Source organism: Protopterus annectens, chromosome 11.part0 (genome assembly GCF_019279795.1).
Source record: "Protopterus annectens isolate FY-2018-M chromosome 11.part0, PAN1.0, whole genome shotgun sequence".
In the NCBI taxonomy this organism is placed as follows: domain Eukaryota; kingdom Metazoa; phylum Chordata; order Ceratodontiformes; family Protopteridae; genus Protopterus; species Protopterus annectens.
Window position 1 is genome coordinate 801872728 of NC_056745.1, and position 13131 is coordinate 801885858.

General features: G+C 38.6%; 1 protein-coding gene across 3 annotated transcripts in view; it reads right to left on the reverse strand.

Moving 5' to 3' along the window:
• DGKI (diacylglycerol kinase iota) overlaps positions 1 to 13131 on the reverse strand; it is a 5490864-nt gene that overhangs the window by 4818227 nt on the left and 659506 nt on the right. For all 3 annotated transcript variants that reach the window (XM_044088223.1, XM_044088222.1, XM_044088221.1), the window contains one exon: positions 5781 to 5897. In XM_044088223.1, the coding sequence (XP_043944158.1) occupies positions 5781 to 5873 (93 nt within the window). In that variant the 5' untranslated portion in view covers positions 5874 to 5897. The remainder of the gene's footprint in view (positions 1 to 5780; positions 5898 to 13131) is intronic.

Genomic DNA, 13131 nt, shown 5'->3' on the forward strand with positions numbered 1-13131 from the left:
CCGCTAGATTTTCAAAAGGAAACTATGCTAAATTTCTTGGCATGTATGATATAAACCCATTATTAACACACCATGCACTTGGCTGGTCTAGCCCTTCCAGAATAATTTGAGTATCAAAATGGAATATGTGTATATGCGTATGTAAATATCTCTGTTTGCTTTGTGATGTGGTCAGTACAGTAGCTGCTATCTAGACTGGACTGCTTTAAATGAAAGTAAAGCACACATTAAAGTGCTTACATTTTTATTTATATTCATGTGCTACCTGCTAAAATCATTGCATTTGGTGTTAAATGCTATTAATATTTCTGCATTTAGCTGCTTGTTATGTTAATTGTGTACATACATCTTTGTACATTATTGCACATTATTAGAGCAGTTAACTTCAGATAGGAGTCATGGATAATACTGGTGGAGCCAAGTGCAGATTGCTTGTTTGTTTGCAGATCATCTGTTGCTGTATTTGCTGAGTTTTGTGTTATTTAATATTAGTGTAGAAGCAAGCAGTTAATTTTATTTTTATAAAAGGAAATTGTATTTTAATTTTACACAAGTTCAAAGTTTGATGTAAGCTCAAATGTTAATATAAATATATCACTATTGCTCTGGTTTTATTTTGTGTTAAATATTTTGTCTGTTTTTTCAATTTGCATTTAAAAGATGGTATCCCACAATTCCATTGGACTGGATGAGGTCACATAATTATGTATGGAAATGTTATGTTCGTCAGTGTACAGATTTTTGGCCAGTTGTACTTACTTTTCATGAGACTTTGTCCAGATTTTTGAGGATTCCAGGTTGAGAGGTAAGGTGAGGGTGGAAGGGAATAAAATCATATTGGGCAATTTCCTGTGTTATTAATTTCTAGCAAGATTGATTATTTTGTAGGACTGAGTTTCATATGGGTGTCAGAAGTCTGTAATGGCATATATGAAGAAGGCAGATCTAGTGGATGTACGGAGGGTTTTTGAAAAGAAGATAGGCTTCACTTTTTCAAGCAACTAATGAAATCAGGTTGAGATGTTAGATAAAATATTGGTAGACCAGTTGACAGCAGTAAAATAAAGAATGTTAGGATTACTAAAAGAGAGCTACCATGTGTGTGTATTTCTGTTTCTAAGGTATTAGTTCAATTTCAGTAGAACACCAGGAATAAAATATCAAAGTGGAATTAGAAATTACCTGATGAATAAAAAAATTAAGTATTAAAAAAAAACAAATATCACTAAAACTGTGGCTGTTTTTGATGTATGTGCAGAAATCTGAGCTGCCCTTTTTGGGTTAATTTAACAGAAATCACATGCCTGCCTACAGGACAGGAGAAATTGCAATTTTTATTATGAATGAATTGTAACTGCAACAATAAGGAAGCAAGGAACATTAGTATAGATTATGATTATTTATAAAAGTGATTGAAGTTTCATCTGCATTTTAGCACAGTGCTCCATTCAAGGGAGGATCACTAAGAAATTTGCTATTTAGGTTTAATTTGTGTCAGAGCAATACAATGTTACTAAAGCTTAGATTCCTGAAATAAAAAGGTATTTACACTTAGCAGTCTGTTATGGGGGCAAGGCTGAGATGGCTTAGCTTGTTAAATGCTATGTATGCATTCCCCAGAAAATTATATGATTAAAGGACTGTTTTCTTGAGGATCAGCCTACTTTTATATACTAAGTATCAGTGTGCTAGAACTTCACTTGCAATAAATGAGAAAAACTTAAGAACCAAGAAAACATTAAGTATAACATACAAATGGAAGAACTTGTAAATACTTCCAATCAAATATATAAAGTTTATGTGATACCTCTAGTCAAATGCTAAGACTTTTACAACAGCATTAAAAGGCCATCTATAAAAGTTCCAGAATACTTCAAAGTGCATTCTGGCACCTGCTCACATTCATGGTTGCAGCAGAAATACATCCAGGAATTATAAACCATGGTAACCACAAAACAGAAAAAGAAAATCCAATAGGTTTTAACAGAGAAAAAATAGTTCCTGAGTGAGATGTTAATCTACATAATCTGGAAAAACATAAAGCTGCACAGCAGAGGGTCTTCTTTTGTCCATGCAGAATGCCTTTTAAAGATATTTAAACAAAACTAACTAGGGTGTAACTTTTGAATCATTTCATCTTTTTTTTATGTATGAAAGGAATATTTAATAGCCACTGTCAACATGCTGATAAAAAATGCAGGAACAAATAATGACCCATCATCAGAGGAAGGATTCCCATCCGATCTAGTGATCTTCATATTAGACTAATCATATGTACAATGCCCCATATACAGCACATCTGCCCACGACTCACCCGAGATCTGACCCTCCCCAAAGTTTCACCAAAAGGATAAAAGGATCTCCAAAATCTGTCATATTCAAATGCTGAGAAGAAACTCAGCTCTATTCAGTCATACCGTCTGCTCAGAGGTACGCCTGGTGACATGTGCCCTCACCCACCCGAACATGTCAACACGCTGGACATGCTCACTCAAAAATCAAAATCAACAAAACCACTAGAGCAAGACCAGCGACTTAAACCTTATGATATATATAGGGCCGTGCTGGAGGATAAATTTATCACCAAGACTCCTATGCTGTGGAATAAAAAAATCCGGTTGTGAGGCAGCAGAGCACTCTGCTGACCAGAAATCTAGAAATCTGGATGGGTGGATGAGAGATCGAGGAGGAATCAGATCTCAATACTCTGTCGGAGCAAGGCACAACAACAACATGGGCACAGTATTTTTTTTTTTCATATAAGGGGTGGCGTAAGCCAATTGTGGCTAGCTTTATAAAATGCCTTTTAGGCAGATAGCCTAGTATAAACCTATGAACCTATGAACCTATGACGAAGATAAAAAGCTCGGAAATAAAAACTAAATGTGAGAATGCTAATTAAATCATGCTGTGTGATATATACACAGTGGATCACTGATGATAATATATTATCCAATTAACTTTTCAAGAATATAACACAGCAGGTGCCCATCACATCTGTTATAAAGAATGGGGACCGATTAAGATGCTACCAGAATGCAGAGAAAGATACTAGCAGCATCACCGTAAGGGATGGAATAATAGAAGCTTCTATCATGGGGCCACACAAAAAACAGACACTCTACTTACACAGTACCAACAGTGAGCAGCAGTTTCTGAGAACATGATAAATATGTAAATACAGTGTAAACTTAATTTCTTAGGTCTAACCCACGGCCAGTATTGAAGCAGATGCATTAGAGAGGTAGCCTCTGTACTAGGATGGAGTCCATACCTCTCAACTGTACAGATTTACATAGAATGTCCAGATTTTTGGCTCATATTTTTGGTCTGTTCCTCATAAAATCTGTATTTTTTCTGACAAATAACTGATGATCTGAGGACTGAAGTCTCTAAATAATGACATACATTTGAGTTTCAGACTTCAAATCCTTCAGTAAATGTACATTAAAACAAATCCTTTTACTCTAGCAACTGTCTAAGCTTATAAGAGTAATATTTAAAATATGTCCCTATTTTTGGGCCTTTGTTTCCCCATTTTGTCAGGCTTTGTCCAGATTTCTTGCACTGAGAGGTTGAGAAGTATGGGAAGGACTCTTCTAACTGAAAAAAATACATCAATTGAAGGCACGGAGCCACATGAAACTGGATTGTCAGAAAGGGTTGTTATGTAAATAAGAGCAAATTAATTTAGATATGGAATACCAGTACAACAACTGTTGTTAAATGGAGAATGGGGATATCAGTATGTAGGAGGACTCCTAACTAAAACCACTGGCTTTATTAAGCTAAAACAGGGCTCACAGGCATAGAAATGGAGGTACATTTTACATTACACAGGATCAGGGAGACATTAGAGGGTGGGAATGAAGTGGCACTGGGTACCAGAGGTATCAGCAGTTAGGCATTGATCTACTTAAAGGATATAATGGGGACCCGGTTGCTACAGGCAATGACATATCCAATTGGTTTCTTGAATTATTTTATTGGATATATAACCAATTAATTCCATGATCATTTATATTAAACAGAAATTTAAAAAGGTGAATGACCTAATAAATATGCTCCTGTTGTCTTTTATGGGGTAAAATAAGAAGAAAGAGTGGAAAGTAATACTAGCACGTGTGTTGAATTCAGTATGGACATTAACTCTATTAAGAATGTATTACCTGATAGCTAGAAAATTCAAACATCTTATTCACACATTTCTCAAGTTGTCAGAACTACCCTATATTTTATTCTGTCAGGGTGAGTAAGTTAAAGTCACTATTCAAAAAAAAAAAAGAAAGAGAAATGATAGCATTGAAACAATTGTTAAATCCAAAGGCAAATATAGCTGTGGGAAATATACATTTTGATGGTTTATTTGGCTTAATAGCCCTTACTGTATTTCGATGGAGGGCATTGGATGTTTATATTTTTTTGCATTAGAAAAGGTGGCTGAAATGGTTGGATAAGGAGACACTGAATTGCAATTGGATTTGAAAAAGATTCATTACTAAATAAAATTAGTTGCTGATGTTCATCTTGCCCTAAATTAAATGATTTTATCAAAACCAATGTTGAGAAATAGAAGGTTAGGAAAAGGTGATGGCCACTTAAAATGAATGAATAATTTTTAAAGGTGCCATGTGATTTTATCTAAGTTAGAAAATGACTGTTTTATAGTATTTTCTTGGTATGATAAAGTCCTAATAATTTGGTGGGCAAATCTGTTCATATACGCATTCTTTTAGTACATAAAGTGGTGTGTGGATATTTCTGAGATTCAATGTTCTAATTTATTTGATACAGACACACATGTATCTCTCTCTCTCTCTCTCTCTCTATATATATATATATATATATATATATATATATTATACATACACACACATTTATATTGATATATCTGTCTGTCTGATGACATGCATGAAAACAGCACAGTAATGAATGTGTAGGTTTGCATAACACTACAGGGTATTTCTTAATAGTTTATAAACCATAACAACTGTATGCAGATAGCTGTTGTGTATCGTTTTTTGGCAAGGGTTCCTACCAAATGCCATTTTATTAATGGAAGGACTAGTAGTGTTATATAATGAAGTACAGAATTACCAGAACACTGAAACACAGCCACACAGGTACATATGGTTTTGTGCATACCTGGCCTTCTGACACCGTTTTCCATACTTTCTGGCACTTTCTGACATTGCCGTGCATGTTATCCCATACAACACAAAGGACACTGTGCACAGCATGCCTGAATTTTCAGATATGTCCCACAAATTTTTGCTCTGCTGTAGATTGGGTTTGATGTTCATATCCTATATCTTGGAATCTGAGGTATGGAATGTGACTAACTCTAAAGATAAAGGTATTTCAGCATTGCATTTGCATATAGTGTTTGGAAGCTTTCTCAGAGATCACAGCCATCTTAGTAACTCTCACAAAACTGAGGTAGCTCTTTGCCCCTAGCATAAATTATTTTCTTGATCCAGCATCATGTTTCTGAATCTAGTAACAGGGCTAAATAGTTGATAAAGGAACTTGTCATACAAAGTGAAGTCCATTTGATTTTAAAAGTCCATCAGCTGTGAGTAGTACACAGCTATAATATACCTATAGCTATACTAAATAAAATACAAGGCACCTGAAAATATAAATAAATGCATGCAGCAGCATGTAACAGGTCTGTGATAATCTATTCAGTAGTGAAGTAAAAACTTTCTGCTAAATAAAAACACTCTGTTAACTAAATAAATAAAAAGGTATGAGGTTATTATACGCAAGCATATTACCTGTGGCTTTTTGACCTTTATGATCCATGTAGGTGGGATAATGACAGCAGCATGAGCTCCAAGCGAACACGTTTCTTCAATGTGATGCAACATAAAACATGCAACCTTGTTGTGAAACTGAAAACAAAAAGGTATCAGTTGGTCAAAATGCATTCATTCAGCTGTGAAACGTTTAAAGTAATATATGAAAAAGAAGCACAACTGAATTGCAACTAATTTACAATGCTTCTCTCCTACTTCCTCTAGTATTGCTTTCCCTTTTTAAGGGTTTGGTTCAGCCACAGCTGTCACCCACCTGAATACATGTGCACAGACACACCCACACACATACATATATATATATATATATATATACATACATATATACACACACACACACACACACACACACACACACACACACACACACACACACACACACACACACACACACACACACACACACAAAACTCACTCACATATACACCACACATGCTCATACACACAAGCAGTTTGGGGGCATAATCCCCCACATTAGTGAGATGGGAGCCTTGTCCCCATAAAAAAAGAAGATTTTCTTAGATTTTTAACAGGTTGAAGCCTCAACCAGTTGAACACTGGAGAGACAAGGTAGATCTGTTAATGGATGATGCTAATTATTTAAATGTTTTGCAGTTTTCTCTGTAAAAATACTAGGATGTATATGGTCATGTGGTGTACTTCTTTTGTGTTGCAATCACAAAAGTAATGTCACTCAGCTCAAAGCACAACACTTCAAGGTTATGTCTTTAATCACTCAGCTGACAGCACAACACTTTAAGATTATGTGTTTATATTATTTGGCTGTAAAACCCTAATTTTACATGGAGTCAGAACTGACAGAAGGGATATAGCAGTGATATCCTCCCATGAATCTTTTTTTAACAAGTCATTTTATTGTAAAACTGAGCATTATGACTCCAGAAGTTTGATTTTTTTTTTACTTGAATATGAAAACAAAAGCTGAGAAAGCTTTTAAATTCTGTCTTCATGGGCTACTTAAATAATTTGTTGATCAGGATGGACAAAACTAAATAAATGTCCTTTGGATCTAAGAGGGTTGAGCCAATATAGCAGACAGGAAATACCAATCTGAAAAGGATGAGTAATTTCAGAGATTTGTTTATTCTGGTAAATGTTTATATAAGGTAAAAAAGAGCATATAGATGATTCTGTGTTTTAAAACCATAGTCTGCATCCTAAGATGTCCACACTCTAGAAACCCTGAATGATTAATCACATCATTTTGTAGCTTTATTTGCTCAAAAGCTTAAATGAAAAGTATACTTTTGAAGTCTGTTAGAAAGACTTATTAGACACAAATCCTTTTGAGTGCTTGCATCTTAATTAGTATATAAAACATGAAACAGAGGTCAGCTAATCAAACCCCTTAAAATTAATCTTAGAACAATAAACTGGTACCGAAAGCATGTAGACAAACATCTGAATAAGCTACTCTTCAAAGCAAAAGTAAGCAACAATGCAGACATTTTTTTAAACCAGATTAGTGGTAAGAGATGCTGCACTGTTATTTATTAAGTAAGCCTTAGCCTGTATCTGATACATTGTAATATAAGAAGATGCAGTTTGCCACATTTCCACATGGTGTAGGGGAAGGGGGGTAATGGCTATAATATAGATATGTTTCAAGAAATAAAGAAGGACAGCATTGTGGCAATGAAGCAAAAGTTCCAGAACTATTGTGAGACAAAAAAAGTCTGTCATGAGTCTACCATTCATATTTTCCCAAGATGCAATTTCCCATGAAAAATATTGATGCATATGTTATTGATCAGAAGAATAAAGTCACATATTCTGAATTATGTGTGGTCTTATTAATTATATGGCTCACTTGTCTGAGATAAAATAGTTTGTGGCACAAGCAATGACTAAGTTATAAAAGGAGCTATTGCAAAAAGATGACATAAAATTAATAAAAGTCATATATGTTTGTGGAGCCAGTAAAACAACTACAAATTAAGTAAAACACAAATAACAGAACAATTGGATGTATATAAAATGATTTTGAAAAAATATATACATTTTGGTAAAGCTAATGACACGCCAGACAGAAAAAATGTATAACATGTGAGAGGTGTTGGTGTAGGAGTGGCTGCAAACATGAAAAGAGAAAATAACCTCTACTGGGGCATTTATTTAACTTTTGAAACAAAAGCAATCATTTTGGTAAAATGTATAAAAGGCAGAAAAAGAAGTGACTGCAGAAGAAGATGTGGATAGTGGGAAAAGAACACATAAAATATGTTTATCGACACTATAAAGGTGGAAAGAGCAAATAATCTGCAAGAGTGTTATTCACAAAGGACAATGGATTAAAAGGAATATTGCAAAATTTGGATAAAGCAGCTTCAAATAAATAATAAGAATGTAAGTACAAAAAAAATATATAAAATTCAGTTTCAGATTGTTGGATAGAAGCTCTTCTGATATTTTGTTATTCAAATTATCCTAGGCTTGTCGTGGTGAAAAGAATTTCTGATGCACACATGAAAGGTGATGATATGCAGTATAATTCTGAAGTTATCATTGTTGGTCTGGAATGTTTGTCATAATTGATTCTGCCCTGTCACCTGTTGTACATTTCCTGAAATATTTTAGCAGTTTTAAAGGATAAGCAAGTATCAAAAACTGCACTGAGTGAAGATCGTGAAACAGACCAAAAACAAAACAATCAAATGATTTCATTAATAATTATCTTTAAACCTAATAAAATTTGTGTATGATCAAAAAGACAAGATCAGAATGAACTAATTAATCATTGTCTACTTCCTAGTAAAGAAGACATTGTTTCTGAAATTTTAAATACAAAATCCTTCTCGGTACTAAATGCTGATCAAAAGTTTTTGGCATGTCAGATGGAGATAGCTCCAAGCTGTATTGATTTACTATGTCTATTGGAAGATATACATTTATTTGGTTGCTATTTAGATTCTTTCTGCATCAGAAGTGTTTCAGAGAGTTGTACATCAGGTGATTGAAGGACTATCCCCGGGATTCATGAAGCTTGCACCAGGTGCAGGTGTAGCGTTGGCGATCTCACACCAAATATGGCCGCCGAGCGATTCAGGTACAAGCTGTGTCCACGTGCACTACCTGTGTACGCTATGCCCGCACAGCTCCTGGTGCCTGTATGCTAATCACCCCATGTGCAGCAGTGTAGCATGCAAATGAAGGTATATAGCGATTCAGGAAGTGGTGCAGGAGTAGTGTAAGCATGCAGAAATGTAAACTGAAAAAAATGGTTTACATTTTTCAAACATAAAATCGGAGCCATGACAGTGGACCAAGCTCATGTATTATACTGTTAATATATGCCAGTGGCTAAATATATAGCCATTGGCATAAAACAACATGCACAAAATATGAAAAAGCACATTTAATATTATGCCCACACTAACGCGAAGTTAAAGCGCAGGGCATCAGTGCGCAAAGGGGATTGCAAGGAATATAAAAAATATAGAATAAAACTGCAATAAAACACATATCACGAATTCCCCATAATAGTCAATGGCAGGCATGCTACACCATACTCACAATGCAAGGGTTGCTCAGGGGCAGTGACAGTGTTATGCACAGTAGCTAGGAATTAGTAGGCAATGCCATGCAAATGAGAGGAGTAATAGTGAATCACAGATTTCCTGCTGGTGTAAGGATGCACAAAACAGCATAGCATTATAACACTGAGGTGAGCCCTTGAGATAAAAATGACATCAAGAGAGGCGTGTGTCGCCATTGCTGTAAGCACATTGGAGAATTGCTAAACCGGTCTGCCCCTAGCTAAGCAAAGCTGCAGGCTAGGGGTGTGTCGAATTGTTCATAGTTATGCTTAGTAGAGAGTACACAAGGTAACCGAGTATGCATGTGAACGGAAATGAAAACGTGCGTAAACCTGCTAAATGGGTATGCGCGTCGCACATTGCAGCTGAAACAGGAAGGGTATAGGAAAGAAATAAGGAAATGCTGCAGCAGTGAAATTGGAGTACAAATGGCTAATTAACACCTAGGAGCCTACAGTGGGCCATTGACAACAGCAAACAAGGCTGCAAGCAGCTACCTGCAGAACAGGGAAGGGGAGGGGCTGTACTGCAAAGAAAACAGCAAAGTGTCAAAGCAGAACAAAGGCAATATGCAGTATATCAGCTACAAGGCACAATTCACCATGACTGGGTGGGGAATGTACAAAAAAAGAAAGATGGCAGGTGTATGCATGCCTGATAATGGGAGGGGATCCAGGTCTAAAAGTGATTTAAAGGGCAACAGAGTAATCAAGGCAGGCAAGTAGATCTCCACAGTAAAGGCCCCACACTTGCAGTACTCATTGCAAAACCCATAATTAAGACATGCAGCAGCTGGAATAGTTCATGCACACCCACATACATCATCAGCATCCATAGCACAATACTATGAAGTTTGAAAGCACCTCACACACATGTGTGTATTCCCATACACTCTGCACCAGTGATATATACAGATAGGGAACTTTTATTATGTACATGTTAGGGGCTGGCATAGCTTTGATCCATCAGCATGTGTTGGAGACTGATGTTAGTGTGGAGGATGATGCACATGACCACTGCAGGAACCAGAGGAGGTGGAGAGTGTTCAGACTCAGTCTAACCTACCAAGGGCAACATGATCTGGAAATAGTAGAGCATTACAGGGTGGACAGGGACACCCTACAGCATCTTGTGGAGCTGTGCCGGCCACGCCTCACAGCCAGAACAAACAGAGGGGAACCCATCCCAGTGGATACGAAGGTATGTGTAAGCCTAAGAATACTAGCTACAGGTACCTTTCAAAGACTAAGTGGGGATATCATGGGGATCTCACAGGCATCAGCATCCAGGGTACTACACCAGTTCCTGGATGCCATGTTACCACATGCCAATGAGTACATATACTTCCCCTGAATGCAGGAGGAGTTGGCCAGCAATATGCATCTCTTCCACCATGTGGCAGAATACCCGGAGGTACTGGGTGCAATAGACTGCAGGCACATACACACCAAGTCACCACCCTTTGAGCAGGGGAGGAGTGACATAAACCACAAGGGATACCCCTCCATCAACTGCCAGGTCATGTGCAATGCCCAGGGGATTATCATGGATGTGTGTGCTGGCAGCCCTGAAAGCTATCACGACTCCCACATCTTGCATGTCTCACAGCTGTATCGGTTATTTGCCAGGGGGGACATCCCAAATGGCCACCTGGTGGGGGATGCTGGCTATGCACTGGAACCATGGATGATGACTCCCATCAGAAATGCACACACACCCATGCAGGAACGCCATAATGAGGCACACTCACAAACAAGAATCATCATAGAGCGTGTGTTTGGGATGCTTAAATCATGGTTGTTCTGTTGCTTGGACATATCTGGTGCAGCCTTGCAGTACTCTCCAGGCATGTGTGCCCACATCTTCATAGTATGTGCCATGCTACACAATATGTTCCTGCAGAAACAGCTGCAGCAGGGACAGAATGGTGAAGGCCCTCACAGCCCACCACCATTGCCAAGGGCCCCACAGGCACAGAGGTACTCAGACCACAAACACCCTGAGCCAACCCCAGTAGACAGACGGAGGTGTGCCCAGTATGCCCATGCCTTGGCAAAGAGGGAACGTAAAGCACACACACTGACAGTGTAGGCACCTAGAGACTGACACCTTTCTCCACCTGCACACACAGTAAAAATGGAAGGCACACACACAAGACTACCTGTAAATTGTCATGTATAGGCAGTCTACTGTGTGCATTCAACATAGGCAGCCCTCAGCTATTGCACACACAACAGCCAGTAGCACAAGGTAAGTCAACACCTGAACAGTAAACTAAGCTATCAGCATATGCAGATACTGTATGTATAGATTCATAGGGTGGTACTTGGCCAACTGCCAGAGACCATTCATAAGCCCAGCCAAAATGTGTCAGCATTTGCCACCCCATTGAGTCATTAACCATCCCTCTGTGGAGCAGAGCCAATGGCGGGATCCCTGGGGTGCATCTACCATTCCCTATCCACCCTTCAAGGTTTCTCTTGCAGACTGTTAGTGAGGGGCTCTGTAAAATGTAGATAGGGATGTTGTTCCAAAGTATGGGGAGTGTCTGTGACAGGAAGCTGTCCCTCCAGCATCTTCCAGTTATTGTTGTGGCGAGGTCAGCTCACTACAGTGTGTGGCTCACTGTGACATGGATTCCCATTGGTGGAGCATATCCATCAAGCCAGAGTTTGACATGGCTGTGTTGGTCAGCGGAGATCATCTCTGGGTAAATGAGATGCCACTGAGTAAAGCAGGAGTGTATCCAGTCTAGCTGCATAGGCCATATGTTGGAGGCCTATATTCCCCTTGGTGAGGTACATTAGCGGACCTCCCCCCAGCTGTTGGACGTGTAGTCTGAGGTACATCCCACATGGATTATTATACCCTATGATGGGACTGATGAATGATGAGTAAAGGGGCACTATAATCCCAGTATGTCTAGATGGGAATTCTTTAGTAGTCAGATAACCTACGTAGAAGAATGTCCTAACTACTGTGGAGTTATGATTGTCACAGGGGAGATCACTATCTACCTTAGTCCCCAGATACCCCATTACTTCATCTGTATTAAAGAGGCCGCCGCTCATGTGTTAATATGTGGGTGCCAATTCCACTATGGAATGACCATGCAGTTAGTGACACTTGGCTGGAGGCCATGTCAGTGGCACCCTGTGACATTCTCTGTGAGGCCCCCTGAGGGATGTCCGAGTAAGTTGGACTATCAGTCATGGCTCCCAGTTTGCAGTCATTGCCAAACATGTTATGCAGTAGTCCACCTGTATTTGCCTGTACATCAGAGACATATATGCCAAACAGTAGGGCTCCCAGGACTGAGTCCTGTGGGACACCAGTCGTGACTGTTCAAGAGTTGGACCTGGAGGCCACTAGTCTTACCATGTGGGTTGTGTGTGTAAGCCTGTTGCCAACCCAACCTGTGATGTATGGGTGAATGTAGAGGCTAGTGTGTTTATCAATAATACCTGAGTGGGGCATGGTGTCAAAAGCCTTGGTGAGGTCCAGGTAGTATGTGTGAACCACCTCCCTATCATCTAACGTCTTGGTGACTGTATGTAAGACGTAAAACAGGTTCAGTAGGCATGAACTGCAGTCAACCAAGCTGACCTGGGTTGAGTCACGTGTCCAACGATTACCAATGTCATTGTTAATGAGTGCCATGAGGATGTGAACCATACCATTGCAGACCAGGCTAGTCAGGCTTATGGGGTGGTAGTTACCATGGTCAGTTGTGATTTCCCCGTGATGGAGTGGAA